The sequence below is a fragment of the Trichoderma evansii genome (assembly GCF_050947405.1).
Source record: "Trichoderma evansii strain SZMC 28006 chromosome Unknown GGI43scaffold_8, whole genome shotgun sequence".
Classification (NCBI taxonomy): domain Eukaryota; kingdom Fungi; phylum Ascomycota; class Sordariomycetes; order Hypocreales; family Hypocreaceae; genus Trichoderma; species Trichoderma evansii.
In genome coordinates this window covers 981,198-1,001,862 of record NW_028145198.1, presented here as the reverse complement: position 1 = coordinate 1,001,862, position 20,665 = coordinate 981,198, and the positions used below count along the sequence as shown (strand labels likewise).

At 46.9% G+C, this 20,665-nt stretch overlaps 4 protein-coding genes and 1 non-coding gene across 5 annotated transcripts in view; 3 read left to right on the top strand and 2 right to left on the bottom strand.

Annotated features, from left to right (window-relative positions):
- Positions 1 to 487: 487 nt before the first annotated feature.
- Positions 488 to 5,401, bottom strand: GGI43DRAFT_403691 (ABC transporter B family protein). Its single transcript, XM_083205818.1, has one exon. The coding sequence runs from the start codon at positions 5,043 to 5,045 to the stop codon at positions 1,032 to 1,034; it is 4,014 nt and encodes a 1,337-aa protein (XP_083061377.1). The 5' UTR covers positions 5,046 to 5,401; the 3' UTR covers positions 488 to 1,031.
- A 3,656-nt stretch (positions 5,402 to 9,057) lies between these two features.
- Positions 9,058 to 9,144, top strand: GGI43DRAFT_t95. Its single transcript has one exon. It is a non-coding gene; the product is annotated as a tRNA-Val (tRNA).
- Positions 9,145 to 9,916: 772 nt separating this feature from the next.
- On the bottom strand, positions 9,917 to 11,359 carry GGI43DRAFT_403685 (uncharacterized protein). The gene is made up of 3 exons (XM_083205817.1): positions 10,933 to 11,359; positions 10,676 to 10,865; positions 9,917 to 10,610 (listed from the first exon to the last, which is right to left on the bottom strand). Exons 2-3 carry the CDS (start codon positions 10,730 to 10,732, stop codon positions 10,296 to 10,298), a joined length of 372 nt encoding a protein of 123 aa, XP_083061376.1. The 5' UTR covers positions 10,733 to 10,865; positions 10,933 to 11,359; the 3' UTR covers positions 9,917 to 10,295.
- Positions 11,360 to 12,116: 757 nt separating this feature from the next.
- GGI43DRAFT_364598 (DNA-directed DNA polymerase gamma MIP1) lies at positions 12,117 to 15,906 on the top strand. Its single transcript, XM_083202438.1, has 2 exons — positions 12,117 to 12,432; positions 12,492 to 15,906. The coding sequence occupies exons 1-2, from the start codon at positions 12,264 to 12,266 to the stop codon at positions 15,803 to 15,805; spliced, it is 3,483 nt and encodes a 1,160-aa protein (XP_083061375.1). The 5' UTR covers positions 12,117 to 12,263; the 3' UTR covers positions 15,806 to 15,906.
- A 424-nt stretch (positions 15,907 to 16,330) lies between these two features.
- The window catches only part of GGI43DRAFT_364600 (uncharacterized protein), a 4,546-nt gene continuing 211 nt past the window's right edge, over positions 16,331 to 20,665 (top strand). Inside the window, exons 1-2 of the mRNA XM_083202439.1 lie at positions 16,331 to 19,601; positions 19,701 to 20,662. Of these exons, the coding sequence (XP_083061374.1) occupies positions 16,484 to 19,601; positions 19,701 to 20,569 (3,987 nt within the window). The 5' untranslated portion in view covers positions 16,331 to 16,483 and the 3' untranslated portion in view covers positions 20,570 to 20,662. The remainder of the gene's footprint in view (positions 19,602 to 19,700; positions 20,663 to 20,665) is intronic.

The following is a 20,665-nucleotide window of genomic DNA, read 5'->3' as shown; positions in this document are numbered from 1 at the left end:
ATACCAACTTCCAAATTGCCCAGTTCGTACGACAGTGTTTCTATTGTTCACTCTTTTTGCAACAAAGGTTGATATCAAACAAACAGTAAAGCGCATTGATCCGCCATTAAAAAATATAAACAAAGCAAAGCTCATTGAAAAGGATCAATTCTGCATTCACGTGTAAAAGCTGTGTTCAGTAGCACTATCTTTTCATTCATTGTGCCGACTCAAGTATAAAAATCCAACGCAAAGTACTTTGTTTAATCAGGTCATTAGGCTCACTGTTCTACTTAAACTCACACTTCCACTGACAGCGCTTGAACTCGCACAGAAGAGGAATCTTTGACAGACTTTCGCTGCCTTGCCACTTTCCGATATATCCACTATACATAAAATTATAAAGCAGGATATTTCGTTTGATAGGGAGAGAAGAGAAGAAAGCAAAGTTAGAAGGGACTGGTACGTGCACACATCACAATTTTGTTCAAACAGGAAATTACGAAAATGTATATAAAATATTCTTTATTCATTCATAAACCACAGGCCTTCAAGTCATGTCATACAAAAAAGTATATTTGTTTGACCGCTAGGTGTTCGGCCATCGTCTTATCTCATGCACACTGCGTAACTAAAGTGTGAAAAAAGGGGGGGCCAGCAAACAAATGTGCCTCTGGAACCCCCCTCATCATCATGAAAAAAAAAGAAGAAAGAGATACATGTAGAAGAGAGAAGAGTATGCGTCAAGTCTTGGGATAATACCACCCCGACCTGTTGATAAAACGCGATTAAATACACTTTTTTGCTCATAAAACAAGAAAAAATAATCCGGAACAAGGAATAAAAAATGTTTCCTTCTTCTTCCACTTCTTCAGATTCCGAAGACCAATTCTAAGGGGCCGTCATTCCTCTTTCTTTGTCTATAATATCACCAATCAAACGCCAATAGATGGATAAGGCCAGCTTTGTATTTGCTGCCTGGATATCTCATGCGCAAATAAAAATCGAAAATGAGTGGGGAAAATCTCCCGTCAAAAAAACCAAAATCAGATTTAGTTGTTCTTAGCCAAGCTCTGGAGGTTGACAAGCTCGGCATAACGACCGTTCTTCTTCATCAACTCAGGGTGAGTGCCGGCTTCGACAATGCGGCCCTGGTTGAAGACGTAGATGACGTCGGCCTTCTGGATTGTGCTAAGACGGTGGGCCACAGCAATGGTCGTGCGACCCTTGGCGGCCTTGTCCAGAGCAGCTTGCACAACGTGCTCGGACTCGGAATCCAAAGCGGATGTGGCCTCGTCGAGAAGCAGGATCTTGGGGTTGCGGATAAGTGCTCTGGCAATAGCAATACGCTGCTTCTGACCACCTGACAGCAACGTTCCCTTGCTACCCACAATAGTGTTGAAACCCTCAGGCAAAGAAACAATGAAATCATAGATGTTGGCTTCTTTGCAAGCAAACTCAACGGCCTCGTCCGGAACATTCTCTTCAGCAGATCCGAGCAAGATATTTTCTTTGATAGTTCCCTGGTACAACGTAGGCTCTTGGCTGACAAGCGCGATAAAGGATCGATAATCGTTCAAGTTGAGGCTGCTAATCTCCTTACCGTCGATGAAAACGCCACCACTCAGAGGATCGTAGAATCGTTCCAAGAGAGCAATAGTAGTACTCTTACCACAACCAGAGGCACCGACAAGAGCAACGTACTGTCCAGGCTGGATGGTCAAGTTCAAGCCTCGCAGAACTGGCTGTTCAGGGCGAGTCGGGTAGCGGAAATGGACGTCGCGGAACTCGAGTGTTCCATCAACTTCGGTCAAAGGCTGGCCATCCTCTGACCAGGTATCGATGGTGGGCTTGCGGTCGAACAAGGTCTTCAATTCCTTGGCAGCGTGGTGTGCCTTACCCATATCCGGGGCAAAAGAGAAAATCGTACCAGCTGACTGAGCACCGAAAATGATGGCCATGAAGCAAAGGAAGAACTGGAACAGGTCATATTCACCCTTTCCAATCAGGGTACCACCATACCAGAAACCCAGAGCGAAGACCAAGAAGATGAGTGACTGCGAAGCGGCGTATAGAGAGCTGGACTTCAACACAGACCTAAGACTGCGGCGCTGCTGTTCAACAAGGGAGTCGTGGTACATTCTCAAGACGTCATCCTCGCGGGTAAGAGCGGCTACAGTTCGGATGGCAGAGATAGCCTCAGAAGCAAAAGTAGCGGAGGCGGCGTACGCAGCCTTGGAACGCCTTTGGAAGTGGGCAAGCAGCCAGAAACGGAAGAAGCCACATGCCAGCAAGATAGGAATAGTAGAGGTGGCGACGAGCGCAAGCTTCCATCCAATGGAAACCGACACGACGATAGCAGTGATCAAGGTTGTCCACATCATGAGCAAAGTACCGAGGGTGGCACCGCTAAGACCAGCGACGTGAGTTGTCTCAGTCGAAAGGAAGGAAGTCAAAGCACCGGCAGTATTCTCGTCCTTATCAAAGAAAGCAACATCTTGGCGCAACATTGAGCGGAAAGCACGGTCTCGAACACGGTGAACAAGACGTTCGGAACATTTAGCGAACAAGATACCCTGAGATGAGAAGGCGATGAACTGAACAAAGGCAAGCATCAAGAACATGGCACTCCAGAAATCAGAGGTCTTCTTGATGTGGTGCGCATTCTCGGGGGTGATGGGCTGCGAAAGGGTGACGATTTGCTTAGCGAAGAAGACTGCTGAGGTAGGGTTACCGCCACCGCAAATGGCAGAGAAAAAGAGACCCAGAATCATCAGCTTCACCTCAGGACCGTTGAAGGAGGCAATCAGTTTAATAAGAGTCCACAAGCTGTACTCCTTGTCCTCTTCCTCCTTTCGCTTCTGAAGGGCGATGCTCGAGGCGGACTTTTGTGTAGCTGATCGGTCAAGTTTGGCGGCAATATTGTCATCAGGGTCGGCTTCGTACTCGTCCTTGTTGGTAGTATGCTTGCGAATCAGGAGTTCGGCCTTTTCATCGATTTCTTCTTCTTCCTCGGCGGTATCTTGGGTAGCAACGGCAATCTTTTGGGCTGAAACAAGGTTGTAGTAGGCACCCTGTTTCTCAAGAAGCTCATCGTGGGTACCTTGCTCCACGATGCTGCCTTGAGACATGACGACGATGTTATGAGCATCCTTAATGGTGGATAATCTGTGGGCAATGGTGATAGTGGTTCGACCTTGTGAGGCAGCTTCCAAAGCGGCTTGAACGACACCTTCGGACTTGGTATCAAGAGCAGAAGTGGCTTCATCCAACAACAGAATCTTGGGGTTCGATACGACAGCACGAGCAATAGCAATACGTTGCTTCTGACCACCAGACAAAAGGAAACCACGCTCACCAACGTTGGTCTCATATCCTTCAGGGAGGGCAGAAATGAAGTCGTGGGCATTGGCCTTGACAGCTGCGGCGGTAACAAGCTCGCGTTGCTTCTCTTCGCTCTCGTTTTCATGCGGGGTGCCAATCAAACCGTGGCGAATATTGTTATAGATGGACGTTCCGAAAAGAGTAGGTTCCTGGCTGACAAGGGCCATTTGTTGACGTAGCCATCTAAGATTGAGCTTGCTAATGTCACGGCCATCAAGGTAGACTGTGCCTCCAACAGGGTCGTAGAATCTTTCAACCAAACCAACAATGGTACTCTTGCCAGATCCGGAGGCACCAACCAAAGCAGTGGTTTTACCAGCAGGGATATCAAGAGAGACACCGTTCATAACCTTGACCTCAGGTCGGGATGGGTAAATGTGCTCGACGTTTTCCAGGCGAATATTTCCTTGGAAGTTCTCAATCTTTTCGCCGCTCTCGTCGGCGGGATCCAGTGGGGAGATTCGATCGATAGTGTTGAAGATTTTAGCGGCAGCGGCAAGAGCAGTGGTGAAGGCCTGGATGTTGGGAGTGACGTTGCCAAGGTTGAAGGCACCAATCATGACAGACATCATGATGATCAGGACCTTGGAAAGGGGGATGATACCTTCCACGAGGAATTTGCTACCTTGCCAGAAAGCAAGGCCGTAGTTCAAGTACAGAATCAGCATCATGCCGGCGACCATGACAGCCATGGAAGCCTTGACGCGAGATCCAAAGTACTCGGCCTTTTGAAGATGCTTGTCATACTGCTTGGCCAGGCGATCTTGAGTGCCAAAAGCAACAGCGTTTCGGATGGAGCTCAGAACTTCATCCGCCACGCTACCACCCTGAGCGTAAGCCTCAAGGGAAGCCTTGTTGTGCTTGAGCATGATGCTACCACCGGTGCCGACATTGATAAGCAGGGCGAAGACGGTGGAAGAGAGGATGAGAGTCAACTTCCAGTAGTTGATAAAGCCGATGACGAAGGCGGTGACGAAGGTAGCAAGAGCAGCGAGGGTAAGAGAAACCTTTTCTGAAATACCATCCTGGATGAGGTTGGTATCTGAGGTAATACGCGTGGTAACCTCACCAGCACCAATCTTATCGAAGAAACCAATGTTCTGGCGCATGCAGCTCTCAAGATAGTGCTCACGGATCTTGGCAGCGATGTGCTCACCGGTGTAAATGAAACCGACAGTGCAGATGTAGGTGACAATGAATTCACCAATGGCCAAGTACACAAAGTAGAGAACAAAGTGGCTCAGCTTGCTAGCAAATTGGTCATAAGTCATGAGGCCCTGGGCGTAGAAGTACTCCTGGAACACATGTTGAAGGTTACCGAAAATGACAGTCATCAGAGGAATGGCGGCACCAGAAGCGATAGCACAGATGGCGGAAACGAAGATGATGGCCAAGTCGGTTCGAGAGGAGTATCGGTAGATGGCCTTGACACCAGCCTTGATCTCTGGGGTATAGACCTGGCGCTTCAAGATCTCGGCCTGGTGTGGAGGCAGATGCGCGTAAAGCTCATCGATGTTGTCGGCCCTGGGAGCCGGAGGGGTGGGGACCTTGGAGTCCACCTTTTTCAGCTGAGCATCGCGGCCAGCTCTGGATGAAAGCGTGGCATCGACATCTGAAGAGTTGCTGTGGCTTGAGGCTGGCACCGACTCCACGCCAATAGGCGCTTTCTCGTCGGCAGACATCGTCTCTCAGTTGCCGCGCCTACTGCAGGCGGCTAGACGTAGGAACAGCGGCGATTCGAGGGGATCCCAGTGATCGTGATTATACCAATGCGAGATGTGCAGTTCGATGCAATGAGAAACAGCAATGTCGCTGTGCCGACCGGGGGAAGAAAGCGAGATGAGATCGACGCTGTTACTCGCTGAAAGAAACGAGTGTGTGGTGATACCAGGCTGCAAGATGCAAAAAAGACAAAAATTAAAAGTCCCTGCGGTACTGCGAGGGGCAAGTGAAAGAAGAGGCTACAACCGGATATATAGCTCTTTTAAAGAAGATCAACACAAGCCAAAAGTGGCGAGGCCTGAAGATGTGATGCTCGGACTGCAGAAAATCGAGGCAGCAGCCAGAAGAAGTACTCGCGCCATGCTCTCGCGGCCCGGCCCCACTGCAGTTAGTGGGAATAACGAAGCGCACCGGGAAGTGTGAAAGCCGATGGCTGCACTACGAGGTCCCTCCTACCAGGGTATGTACCCGTTACAAGCGCGAGTGGAGCCGTTTTTCTACGTTGCTACCTCGTTCAGCGTTCGCATTGCCTGAAGAGGGTTAACTCGCCAGTAGGTGCGGGATTCAAAGCTTGCGCCGCACCGTACTTCGTATATACCATTTGTACCCAGTACTTGTCTGTGCCACTGCAGTCCCGTAATTATGAAAGACACACGTACAAGAACGACACGACGCATTCCAGCCATTGCTGCAAGAAACTTAACCTCACCCCCATCGAACCGGAGAGAAAACAAAAAACAAGGCATCCATATTCGCATCAAGCTCCGGGTTCTAGTAGCGCCCCGGACCTAGGGCGCTGACCGGCGAACAGGGGGGCCATAGCTTTGGCGAGATGAAGCACTTTGTTTTCGTACTGAAGATTTGAATAGGAGTTTGAGAGGATCAATTCAAGGCTATCTTGGGGGGTGGCCCACCCAAGGATACGGGTGGTTCTCGCTTAGACCGGCCAGGGGAGCATTCTCTTTGCTTGGCGCCGCGTTATGGAGGAGAGCGAGTGAGGCTCTCGTGGCTAAAACTTGTTTCTCCTTTGTACGATGACTCTTTTTCCTAGGTTTGTCTTGAATGATGCGGATGGGATTTATGCAGGGCGTCGCTCTTACGGCGAGGCTTCGGAGTGGCCTTGGCTCAGCAGGATGACACTGCATACAAGTACAGAGTACCGTGCAGCTTTACAGCGGATTCAATTAGCAGACACAAAAAGTACCAGTACCACACGAAGTACAAGACAGAGCTGATTTGGCCGGCACAATCGCCATTAGGACTAGTCCCTGCTCAGCAGCAAATACGCTTGGCGCTAAGCTAGCCGGGCAATAGTGGGCGAGGTGCCCTGTAAATCTCCCAGTGGTTCATGAATGAATGAATTTACTAGCATCGACGTCGAAAACCGTTAACTTGCAAGAATGGCCTATGTCGTACAGATGTCTCATGATATTACGCATATTCGCAGCTGATCTTGGGTACTACATGCTATTGTCTAAGATTCTCCATTTTCACTGCTCTCAAAGGCTACCAGCAGATGACTCGGCGCCTGTCGTGGCCCGTATCAAGTTTCGGGTGTACGAAGTGCGAGTACGCGTATCTTGATGCCCACGCTTGCGAGATTCGTGGCATCTGACCAGTACACGCACGCTGATACGCCCAGCAGAAAAGTAGCACCAGTGCGACAGGCGTTGCGAATCATGTCTCTCTTTATTATCATGCTATGAGTGAGTACTGATGACATGTTAACCACGATGGTGAATATAATTTTGGTTCAAGGCGAGGGGTGGTGAGGATCTGATGATTGCTGTATGGCCCATGTCTGTACTCCGTACATGTACGAAGTACATTCAAGCCCCCCGCGATGATCTCGCTTTTAGCAATCTGGTTGCCAACAAAGGTAAAAGTACGTACATACTGCTACGGCATGTAACTTTAAAAAGTACCAACATACATGTAAAACAAAATACCTAAACAAGATAATAAATGCGCATAATTGCTGCTGCAATTACGTCTCTGTCTCTCGCCATTGACTCATTAACCGGTGGCAACAACAAACACCTAGCACCAGCGTCTCCAAGTATGGAGCGCTATGACTCCTGATTTTGAGCTTTTCGGGTCACAACCCGAGCCCGAATCCCGGAGGCATCACGATTGCAGCCTCAGCCACGAGCAAGCCAGGGGTGTCACTTCTCGAACGATGTTTGGTCCCAAAATCGGCCTTCCATTCGACGGCTGACGCAGGGGACCCTGGCCAAACTTTGCTGGCACCCCCGCGTCCCATTTACACAGAAGGCCCTCTCCTTTATGGGGGTTCGTGCTGAAATAGAGCCTGTGTTTTAGCGCACTGCGCTTGAATGCTCTACTGACTAGCACCTTATGTAATTTGATGCCGCCGCAAACGGTTTTCAATATGCTGCAAACAATGCGTATAACATCTATTTACAACACTTTATATATAAGCATTCCATCATTGTTACAGCAAACTGATATTTTGCTTTCCTTGTGAAAAGTATCTGCCTTTTACGGGGCAATGCCGGCTGACTCAGGACCTTGAAGAAGGATTAAGCTTTGCTTGTATAACCCTCGCGCTCATGAAGATATCCGAACTCCAGACCGCCCAAAGCAATGAAGCGATTGGTAGCTGTACGAGGGGTCATCCCTTTACTTACCGCTTAGCAGTAGAACATAGGAGTGCTGCTGGCTGCCGTAAAGCGTATTGATACGCAGATAAAGAATTTTGATCAGAGCTATATTTCCAATCAATTCACGTCATCTGCAAGGCTGAGCAAAATCAATGTGGTGAATTACACCGGAGAGTTACTCCGTGATGTGCTGCTAACCTGTAACCGTCAACAAGATATGCATATCTTCGATCTAAAATTAGCCATTTCTTGGCTCAGGCATCCGTATTGTCAGCAGAAACTGCCATTTATCTGAATTGATTCAGGCCCAGCCAATCAATCGATCCTCGTAAAAAGTCCGAGATTCAAACTATTGCCATGATGCAGTTCATTCGTTTGCAGCGCAGGGGGTTCAGGCTGCTTGTTTATCAAGGCTCGCAATCCCGGTTACCGAAGCCCGCTGGCTTAGCGCCCTTGGCTGGTGACCCAAGCTTCTGAATCCCGATATTAAGAGGAAGCTGCGTGCTGCTAGCGCTGGTGCTAGCAAGATTGTTGGAGTATGGAGTATGGAGCGTGAAAGCGCTGCAAGTAGAGCTACTTGGGCCTGTGCAAGCCGCTGTAGAAAGGTAATCTGGCGATAGCCATGCGCTATCAAGGATGGAGCCTAGATTAAATCTCCCGTGTATCAGCACCATGGATCATTCCTTCGGTCGGAGTCCTCCTACAGTCCGACAGGTGAGGATTTGCGAGCAGGCTGATGTGTCATGTAGGCATTACAGCATGTTCGTAAGTGGCAATTGCTCGTCATCCACATCTTTATCTCGGCTTAATTGACTCAGCGCAACACCAAAATAAATCCGTCGCACAGAATAAAACAATTGGACATCAGGCTCCAGGTTAACGTTTCAGCTATTTCATTTTACTACATCTATTTTCTCTCTCTTTTCTTGTAATATGAGCATCCATTGCCAGGCACCCAGACCAGGCATCAATCCGTGAAAGTAAGTCTGTTTCGAAGCTTCGTCTATCAAAATGGTCTGCTCGACGCTTCAGCCACGCCTGTATTAGTGCTGTTACATACAATGCAACCCCGACAGTAGCCTCTTCCTCCGACCGTAGTTTTTGCCGGTGGTCGTTCTCGTTCTTGTAATACGGCCCCATCCGGGCTGTTAACACCCCGCTAGCTCCGGTATTTGCTGCTGAAGTCCATATTGATGGGGTGGCGTGTGATAACACAGCTTCAGTAACCATTCTAATAGCCATACTGCGTGTATAGAGCGTCTTGACCAGACTCTCTTGTGTCGGCAGTTGCTATGTCTTTCTTGAACACTGACAATGCCGTGCTGAATCATCCAATCAGGAATATCATGGTTTCGTGGTCTAGTTGGTCATGACATTTCGTTAACATCTGTTGACACCACCGAAAAGGTCCCCGGTTCGAGCCCGGGCGAAATCATTCATTTTTCTTTTTTTCGTATCATAAACGTCTGATTCCACTTTTTTTATCCAGTGTAATATGGAATTTGTCAGGACGCGAGAGTAGAATCAAGGGCGTGTCTTCAATAGTAGATTCATGTAGACTGCCCGTGCATAGATGCCCAAACATCACCCCCTCAACTCCCTGGGAGCACACTAAGAAATACGAATTTTAATTTAGAAACCAGAATAATGAGACATGAAAGGAGTCTCAATCGTGGAAGAAGTATCGGGATGAAGCTTTGTCCCGTCTTTGCCCATCATGCCTTCGCTAATGCGTCTGGTTGGAGTAGAACTCCGCCACCGCCAGTCTCTAAACACATTACTGAAAATGTTGGCTCGCTCAGGGGCCGAATACGCCTGCTTAATACGCAAGGACGGCAGATCAATTTGATTTTCTCTCTCTCTTCTTTTTTACCGAATTTTTCAAAATCTATCCCATCGTCTGTTCACTTACAATGTTGCTGCCTGCCCCCCCCCTTTTTTTTTTCAAAATACCGTCTAATTCAGCTGCCTGGAGTCAAAATCTCCTTCCATCTCACATCTATCTGCTTGTAAAAGCAGTGGAGAGCGTTATTTGATAATTATTGAACGTTTTTAGCATAATTGTGCCAAGGGAAAGCAGAAAGGGGTAGCGGTATCAAGCATCCAATTTGTGAATCCTGCCGTGGACCATGTCCAACCAACAAACCGCAGTTGCAGATAAATCTAACCTCTTCAAGTATCATCCATGAGCCATTTAGCTCATGAAGGGGGAGTGTCCCACTTGCTCTGCATGCGGAGTATCATCATGTAGTATCTTTTACTAAATCTAGACTGCTCAAGTCAGGTCAGGCTGCTATTAAAGGGGCACACTGGCTTCTCATCACATTAGAGCGGCGAAAATGAAACTAGTCATATCTCCATTCCCAGCGAACCCGAGCTCAAGAAAGTTGTACGCTGATAGAGCGACTCTCGGCTCCATCTTGGTGGCGTCTAGTGGTTACTATATAAGATCCTGTATTTGGGCTTTCATGCATTTCATTTGGGTTTTCATGCTTTCCATCTGGGCTTCCATACTTTCCATTTGAGCTCTTATACTTTCTAATTTTTTTTTTCGAATGTCAAAGGAAGCCGGTTGACGTTCAACGTTTAGCTGCTGAGCGACTTCTTGCCGCCGGTGTTGCTGTGGAGATTGCTGTTCCTAACGGACCACTTGCGGTTGACCAGACACCTATTGTACATATACTTAGAATCATTGTGCTTGACGAGTAATAATTTTAGAATGCTTACTGAGAATTGGTTATCCGTCAAAGCTGTTGAGCCACCGTCTTCCAGCATGCTGCCCGGATGGACTGGCATACGTGCCATTGACGCAGATGAACTGCGCCCATGCTTGCCTGTTTGTCCCTGAGGGGCGCCGATAGCCTGCAATGTCTTCTCGCCAAGGACTTTCAAATCCTCGACCTGGTATAGTTTATAAATCAGTACAATTCAACTGTATGAGCTCTCAAAGTTATGGGATGATCTACTTCTTCTCCTTCAAAGCGTCTGATGCAAGCATTTTGAAACTTTCTGCCCATTTCCATTGCACTAACGGGCAACTGAACAATCACTAAGACGGAACTCGGTTAAAATTTGAGCGATGAAGGGGAAATCAATATACCAAGTAGCATCTCTGCCTCTTTCGGGTACACATAACGCAGTCGGAAGCCGTAGCACCTGTAACAATTTGTTAACGCCAAAGTTTAATTGAAGGGTGACTATAGATGTGGCCACAAGAGCCTACCAGAATGATTTTGGCAAGGCTCATCCTGTCTCGGTGGATCTGAAGTAAGACGACGAACGCATCCGATACACGGTATCAGCTGAGGTACATGGAGTCCCTGGATATGGCTTGACATCGTGATATCTATATTTTAGATATGGTTGGAGATGAGTTCCACCATATAGAAGAAGATCCAAGATTTGGAGAGAATAAACAAAGGAGAGAAATGAATTGTATAGACATAAAAAGGCATCTGCGATTAGTCATGGTAGATTGTATGAGAATCAAGATAGGAAGCATCTGTGATACCGTTGAAAGAATAAACTTGGCAAAATTTCTGTCTGATGTTGTCAAAATACATGATAATTCCTTCTGCTCTTTTTGTTTTCGAATAAACAAGAGTATAAAAGGAAAGAATGAAAGAAGGGGGATGGTAGAATGAATGCGCCTTGGCTTATTGAGCAACTCTAGGGTTGGTATCGCTCTAAACTGCAGCTGCCATTTGTAGAAAGGCCTGGTAATATCAGTGCTAGTGTTGTTATCCGCTGTGCACTGGCCGTAACTGTAGCTAAGTAGGTTTGGTAATATTGATGGCTGGATGGTAGACATTTTGATGCAGCTTTTTATCAATACTTGGTAATAATATACAGTTTTTAATATGATGGACTCTATATTTTTATTTTACAAAGCTGACCCTCATATGTTCTTGAATTCTCATCAGGGCTGAATATTATATATATGTAGTACCTGTGTTTCTACAACCGTGTTATTTTATTAGGTGGCATTGTATTCCATAAATGATCAGCCCTGCGGTGCCTGGCCTGAAGGTCTCGAAGATGGCTTCAATCCTGCATTTCCAAATTGGGACGTTGGACCAATGGCGGGGCTTGCCAGTAACCTGCAGCGACGTTGGAGTGAGGGGCAGCTCTAATGCCTGTCTATTGCGTCTAAATGGCTGAAACCTTTTAGATCTGGCTGACATTTGGGGAACTATCTGCATCTGGGACGCTGTCTTTCTATTAACAATCAAATGTTTATACGATTGAAAATAAGCCATTCTTTCTCTTTGCAGGGCGTGAACTTTCACATCGACCCGTCCAAAACGTCACTTTTGCCATCTCCGCACTCCCACCCAAATTGATAAGCTCACCCTTGTATAGAGCATACGACCCACCCCACTAAAATTCCCTTCGGTCGCGGGAAGCTTGAAAGTTTTCCTCGTGAATTGCTACTTTGGTCGCAACACTCGCGGCTCTATCGCGGCTTCGGTTTTTCCTTTCCTTTCATCCCATCTCAGTCCATAGAGACTCGCCGGTGCACAGTCGCCACTTTTTGATGTCTCGCCAACGCTTATGAGAGCACTTTACTCTGCCGCTGGCCAGCTCCAGCGAGCTCCGATTGCAAGCTTCGTTCGGCTTGCTCGCCACCCAGGACACCAGGGTGTTTGGAGAAGAGCACCGTCGCGATGGCTCGCAACTCTCACCCAGGACTCTGAGTCGAAGGACTTAAAGTCGCTGTCTTGTAAGCCTCTTTGCGACACTGCTTGCGATGGATGTTGGTAGCTAACGGCGCAATACAAGTGCCTTCGACGTCGCGATACAATGAAGTTGGTGTACAACAACTCAGCGAATACATCTTCCCACAGATATTTCCAAACGGCTCCGAACCTCCGCCTGAAGAACTGGTAAAATTGTCCGTCGATCATTTGAAGCGCCATGAGCTCTATGGCAAGAATACAGATACTTCCGGCCCCATTGCCTTCAATCTGCCCAGACTTCAGGGCGATACCCTCGACGAACATTTCTACAAGCTTGGAATCGATAGCGCTGGTTCGCATTTACAATATGCTAAAGAGTTCGCCTGCGCAAATGTTCCCCTGAGACCGAAAAGATGGATGCGACAAAGTGGGTGGACAAAATACTATCCTGATGGGAAGACAGAGTCAGTAGATGCGCCCAACGAAGAAATGTTGTCTTTTGACACAGAAGTCATGTGGAAAGAACATCCGTATGCGGTAATGGCTTGTGCAGTCAGCCCTACTGCCTGGTATTCATGGCTGTCTCCTTGGTTACTGGGTGAGACGGACGATTACAAGCATCTGATACCATTGGGGGACCCGACCAAGGATCGCATCGTTGTTGGACACAATGTTGGCTATGACAGGGCAAGAATATTGGAAGAATATAGTCTGAAGCAGACTAGGACCGGATTTCTCGATACCATGTCTTTGCATGTTGCCGTTAATGGCATGTGCTCACAACAACGCCCAACCTGGATGCGACACAAGAAGAATCGAGAGGAAAGAGAGAAGGTGGCGAGCGGAGACGTCGATCATGGCTTAGTTGAGCTTTTGAGTAATCGAAGTATGCATGAAGAGGAAGAGTTATGGGTAGAGAAGAGCTCAATTAACTCGCTCCGAGACGTTGCCAAATTCCATCTCAATGTCACCATCGACAAGGCGATACGGAATGATTTTGGTGAGCTGGACCGCGATGGTGTGATGGAGAAACTAGACCAACTTCTCGAATATTGCGCTGCGGATGTATCCGTTACCCACAGGGTGTATCAAGCTATTCTCCCTGGCTTCTTGGAAGTTTGTCCGCACCCAGTTAGCTTTGCGGCCCTGCGGCACCTTTCCTCTGTTATTTTACCTATCGACCAAACTTGGAATTCATACATTGCCAATGCAGAAGCCACTTATCAAAAGCTTACTGCATCGGTCCATGATAGTTTAGAATCTCTGGCAGAGAAAGCCTTGGAAATAAAGGACCAGCCTGAGATCTGGCAAAACGACCCCTGGTTGATGCAGCTAGATTGGTCTGGCCAAGAGATCAGAATGGTCAAGGGGAAACGGAAGGGTGATCCACCGAGACCAGCTGCAAGACAGAAGAAGCCAGGAATGCCGAAGTGGTACAAAGACCTCTTTGTCAAAAACGACGCCCCTATCAACCTAACATTAAGGACTCGTATTGCGCCTTTGCTACTGAAGCTGGCCTGGGATGGGCACCCGTTATTCTGGTCCAACCAGTACGGTTGGGTGTTTCGAGTTGACCCGGATGATGTGTCCACCTACACTGCGAAGCTCATGTCTGAGTGCTTCTTTGATGACTCTGATCCGGCTTTGCGCGATGATTTCAGGCATTCCTACTTTAAACTTCCACATAAAGATGGCCCCACTGCTCGCTGCGCCAATCCCATGGCGAAAGGGTATCTAACTTATTTCGAAAATGGCACCCTCTCATCAGAGTACGAATATGCCAAGGAAGCGCTGCAAATGAATGCATCATGCTCATACTGGATGAGTGCGCGTGATAGAATTATGTCGCAAATGGCTGTCTATGAGAAGGATTTACCCCGGGCTAAAGAGGGTACGGTGGCTAGGAAGGATGGAGAGAACACCCAAGGCTTTATTTTACCTCAAATTGTTCCCATGGGTACAATCACTCGGCGAGCGGTCGAGAATACTTGGCTGACAGCAAGCAATGCCAAGAAGAATCGTGTTGGATCCGAGCTAAAATCAATGGTCAAGGCTCCATATGGCTACTGCTTTGTTGGTGCCGATGTGGACTCAGAAGAACTTTGGATTGCAAGTTTAGTAGGCGATGCGACATTCAAAATCCACGGTGGAAATGCCATTGGCTTTATGACTCTCGAGGGTACTAAAGCTGCAGGCACAGACTTACATTCGCGGACGGCAGCGATTTTGGGCATCTCTAGAAACCAAGCCAAAATCTTCAACTACGGGCGCATCTATGGAGCTGGACTCAAGTTTGCAGCCACTCTCCTACGACAGTTCAACCCCAAGCTATCCGAGGCCGAGACTACAGAGATTGCACAGAGGCTGTATGCCAATACCAAAGGCATCAAGACCAACCGCAAGACAATAAACAAGCGCCTGTTTTGGAGAGGAGGAACAGAGTCGTTTGTATTTAACAAACTGGAAGAATTTGCAGAACAGGACTGGGCCAGGACGCCAGTGTTGGGAGCAGGTATCACTCAAGCGCTCATGAGCCGCTTTGTGACCAAAGGCAGCTACTTGCCTTCTCGCATCAACTGGGCTATTCAATCATCGGGCGTCGACTATCTCCATTTGCTGATTGTTTCCATGGATTACTTGATCCGCCAGTTCAACCTCGACGCTCGGCTTGCCATCTCAGTTCATGACGAAGTTCGATACTTGGTGAAGACTGAAGACAAATATAAGGCAGCGCTCGCACTCCAGGTAGCAAATATTTGGACTCGAGCCATGTTTGCGCAACAAGTCGGGATCAACGATCTCCCCCAATCTTGTGCGTTCTTCTCTGCTATCGATATCGATCACGTTCTCCGAAAAGAAGTTGATATGGACTGCGTCACGCCAAGCCATCCAGATGTAATCCCTCCTGGCGAAAGTCTAGACATCCAGACCCTCTTGGATATGGGGCCCGAGGCACAGCTCGATTCGTCAGTTGTTCCGGATCCCAGATTCGCCCCCAAGCTGGATGATATCTCCTACACACCGCGCACCCCTGTTATGCAGAAACTTCAAGAATCATCGGGAAGTAGTACTGGTTTTATCAAAGCTCAGATTGCGAGCGATGAGACGGAGCTGCAAGATATTATTAGAGAGATTCGCGGCCTCACGCCACCGAAACCGCGGGCACCCACACCACCGAAGCCGAGAGCACCACCAAAGCCACGAGCAGCACCGAAACCGCGGACAGTGTCACTGGAAGGCGTGCTTCCGTTCAATAACTCCAAGGCCCCCAAGGGACCTAATGCCCCATCATTCTTTCCCTCGGAATTTGATGTCGTACCTCTGGACACACCGATACCAGTTTCCGAGACAATGGCCTTCAAATATCAAGGCGATGGCCAATACTCCTACAACAAAATGGGCTGTTCTAAGCCTTAGAAGAGCTTCTTAACTCAACTCTTATAAACTCTCGAATGGGCAACTCTGGCTCGAATGGGTAACTGACTCGAAGAGGTAACTCTGAGCCATGATGACCAGTCCGGAAACCAATACTTCCACCGGGTCGATTTAATGTACGATATGAGTCTATCATAAGAACAGACGAGGGATGATGTATGACATGTATAATAGTAGTCTGGGATGCAATTGTATTTTTTTTGGATTCTACTGACAAAATATGGTAAAGGCTTGGAGTTGAGCGTATGGTTACTATTTATTCTTTTTTGGGGAGGGGGGCAAAGGATTATGGTTTTTAAGGCAAAAGGTGGAACACTACTTGAATCGAGGTATTACTTTACTAGATCTGTATGAGTGTACGAATAGATGTAACATTTGCCGTTGGTAGTCAGGTGGCTCTTTAAGCTGCGGTGCACCTATCACATCAATTCAATATGCATGTATGCCTAGAATAATAGGCCCTTCCCCGCCCAATAACGCGACCCAGTGATCTGATTTCGCTAATGCAGCGACGCGCTCGGAATGTGCATAAATCAATCTCTTCACTGTTTGTGGCAATATCTACTTTATACGCGTCAAAGCCGTCATTAGCACTGTCCTAAATGCGAAAAGAAACCGGTGCCATCAATAGAACTCGGCCCCAGAAGCTGTCGAGAGAATATGGAGGGGGAACCCTCCCAAACCCGCAGGCTGACCGGCATTCACTTACAAAAAACGAGCGACGAATATACAGTGGGATGGATCTGTGCTATATGCACCGAGTACATCGCCGCACAAGCTACTCTTGATGAGGAGCATGAGAGACCCAGCTATGTGGCGCCAGCCGATCAAAATGAATACACGTTCGGTCCAATTGGGAACCATAATGTTGTTATTGCTGTTTTGCCAAATGGAGATTACGGAGTAGAATCTGCAGCGATTGTTGCAAGGGACATGACGCATTCTTTTGCCAATATCAAAGTCGGGCTAATGGTTGGCATTGGTGGTGGCGCGCCAAGTGAAAGACATGATATTCGATTGGGTGACATCGTGGTCAGCGTCCCTCGTGACGGACAGAGTGGTGTACTACAATACGGCTTTGGGAAAATGATACAAGGTCAGCCGTTTCAGGCAACGCGGCTATTGAATCAATCGCCAAGAATCTTAAGAGCAGCGGTAAATGGGGTTCAATCGCAATACCGTCGTAAAGGCTATCGCCAGCTGAGAGAAATAATTGACGGCATCCTTGAAAGAAACCCGACTTTACAAAAGGATTTTGGCCGTCCAGATCTCAACAGTGATAGGCTATATCGCAGCGAGATCATACGTCCCGAAGATAATATACTGGACTGTTCGATTGCTTGTGGAGATGATCCGTCAAAGCTGATTGTTCGACCCAGGCGAATCGCAGACGAGGGTGCGCCTGCGGTTCATTATGGACTTATTGCTTCGTCAAATACACTGATGAAAGACGCCACAATACGTGACAAATACGCATTAGAGCAAAATGTTATGTGTTTTGAAATGGAAGCCGCCGGCCTTATGAATCAATTCCCCTGCTTGGTTGTGCGAGGGATCTCCGATTACTCAGACACGCATAAGAATGACCAGTGGCAAGGATATGCTGCGATGGCAGCCGCGGCTTATGCAAAAGATCTTCTCTATCGAATCGCTCTAGATAATACCAACATACCGCAAAGAGTGGCCAGAGAAGAGAAGGCCCAAATTTCTAGCGACAGCCAGGAACAAGCAATTTTTAAATCTCTGAAGTTTGACCAGTATAATAAGCGTTTCAATTGCATCAAGGCCGCCTACGCTGGTACATGCAAATGGCTACAAGAAAGTGCTGAATATAATATTTGGCTGGACCCGAACAAGATCACTGACCATCATGGATTTCTATGGATTAGAGGCAACCCAGGCGCTGGAAAATCAACAATTATGAAATATGCTCTCATAACTGCCCGGGAAACAATGAGAGATAGGATTTTGCTTTCTTTCTTTTTCAACGCACGAGGAGGCGATTTGGAGAAATCTACTCTTGGGATGTACCGATCATTACTGCTACAGCTACTTCAGCAGCTACCAGGGCTTCAAGACGCCTTAGACTTATCTAAATTCACAACGTATCATGACGAAGGCTACCAATGGCATATCGAATCGTTAAAATCTCTATTTCACCAAGCATTAGAAAGCATCCAGACGTCCAAAGTGGTATGCTTTATTGATGCTCTGGACGAGTGTGACGAAGACCAGGCCCGAGATATGATATTATTCTTTGAATATCTGGTCCACGTAGCTACGTCCAAGGGCATCAGTTTTTTGGTATGCTTTTCAAAAAGACACTACCCTTCTATTGTAATAAAAAAAGGGCTAGATATTGTGCTCGAATGTCAAAAACCACATGATCAGGATATATTCACAAATGTGAGAAGCGAATTGAAAATTGGACAAAGTAATATCGCCAATCACATCAGTGCCGATATTCCAAGGAAATCTTGTGGGATTTTCATGTGGGCTATACTGGTTGTTTTGATCCTCAATAAGGAATACGATGAGGGTCGGATCTATAATTTACAAACCAAGTATCTGGAGATTCCTAGAGGCCTGCACGAACTATTCAAAAATGTCTTCACACGAAATTCTGATAGAAAATCTACGGAAACACTGCGTTGTCTTCAGTGGCTTTTATTCTCAAGGGAGCTGCTGCGACCAGAACAGTTATATTTCGCTGTTCTCTCTGATGTCTTACCTAGATTGCTTCCTAGCCAAATATCCAGGCAAGATATGCTGAGATTTACCACAAATTCTTCCATGGGACTTGCTAGATTTATTATGTTTTTCCACCCAGAAACATGTATAGAAAAAGTTCGATTTATCCATTATTCAGTTAAAGATTTTCTCCTCAAAGAAGGTGGGCTGAGACACATTTGGCCAGACCTGGGAGATAATATTCATGGACGAAGTCACGAACAGTTAAAACAATGCTGTCTTAAATGGATCGGAACAGGCGACGTTGTTTATTCTCGTCTGGTTATGAACCGCCCTGGTATAAGAATGGGCGAGATTCAGGAGGAGGCAAATAAAAAATTTCCATTTTTAGGATACGCTGTAGGTAATGTTTTATACCATGCAAATGCAGCACAGAAGTATGGTATCAGCCAAGTTGAATTCCTCAAAGAATTCAAGTCAGACGCCTGGATGATACTCAGGAGAATATTCGAAGTTTGGGAATATCCATCAAATACACGACTTTTATATGCGTTGGCGGAACTGAATATGAGCTATCTCATCAGTTGCCACCCTTCCAAAATCGCCTTTTCTGAAGTCGGAGACGAATGTTTCGGGACGCCGCTTTTTGCGGCATTAGCCAACGGCAGTAATGAAGCGATTATAGAGTTCTTGAAAGCTCAAGCAGAAATCACCCCCGAATTTCATAATCTTTATGAAGAGTATTACCGCAAGAGCCTTGACTTAAGTCACTTCCGGCCGGGTTTCACATTTTCACGATTCAAGAATATTCTATCACATTTCACACATCCCGACGAAGGGAATAAGATACTACAAGTCGCTTTCTTATTGAACATACAACATCCTCATCTTAATTTGGATTGGAAAGACGATTGTAGTCAAGCGCCATTACTGTATGTCTATGGTAAGGGAGACAAAGCTCTTCTCAGCGTGTTAATCAGTAAATTTGTGAACGATATCAACGAAATCGACCATTTTAGTAATGCCTTACTTCAAACTGCGGTAAAGAAAGGGCATAAAGATTTCGTCGAATTATTACTTCAAAAAGGTGCCAAAATAGATGAGACAGATAACCAGGGGCAGACGGCACTATACTGTGCAGTGCAAGGAGATCATAAAGATATGGTTCGACTGCTAATCAAAGCAGGGGCAAACATTGAGACCTATGATTGGAATGATAACAACACACCATTGGGGGTGGCAGCGGCAAAAGGCTATGTGGACATAGTGATCCAGCTAATCAAATCAAACGCAAAAATCGAGGCCAGAAATCGACTTAACCAGACACCGTTGATGTTGGCCGTGATAAATGACCATAAGGATGTGGCTATTCAGCTAATTAGAGCAGGCGCAAAAACCGAGGCCAGAGATAGATGTGACCATACCCCATTGATGGTGGCAGTAACAAAAGGCTTCAGGGACATGGTCATTCTACTTCTTGAGAATGGATGTAATAGTGAGGTACGGGGTGACGACGGCATGACACCATTGTTGTTGGCAATGGAAAATCGCCGTACGGACGTGGTCATTCAACTGATTGAGAAAGGATGCAATTTTGAGGCAAAGGACGAGGGTGGCATGACACCGCTGATGTATGCAGTGACATATTACCACAAGGACCTGGTCAATCTGCTACTTAGGAAAGGAGCTAATATTGAGGCGATGAGTAAGAGGGGATGGACGCCATTGATATCCGCAATGACAGGTGGTTATGAGGATGTGGCTATTCAGCTACTTGAGAAAGGAGCTAATATTGAGGCGATGGATAAGGACGGCCAGACACCCCTCATGTGGGCGATAAGGAAGAGAAATCCGGGCTTGGTGAAGCTACTACTCGGTCGAGGAGCCAAGGTTACTACGGAAAAAGTTGCTAACATCCGACCAAGGCTATATGAATTCCCTCAACAGCTTCAGGAGAAAATTAGGGCCAACAGTGAATTGACGCTGTTAGAATTTGCTCAGCAGTTTGAGGAGACGGAAGTCATTGAGCTGCTGTCCAGAAACGGTGCTACCTAGGGAGTGTTGAGAGACAAAAAAAAAAAGTAAAGATGTCTAGGAAATCATTATTAAACACCCTAGTTTCATATATATTACGTTTAAAAATAATAATAG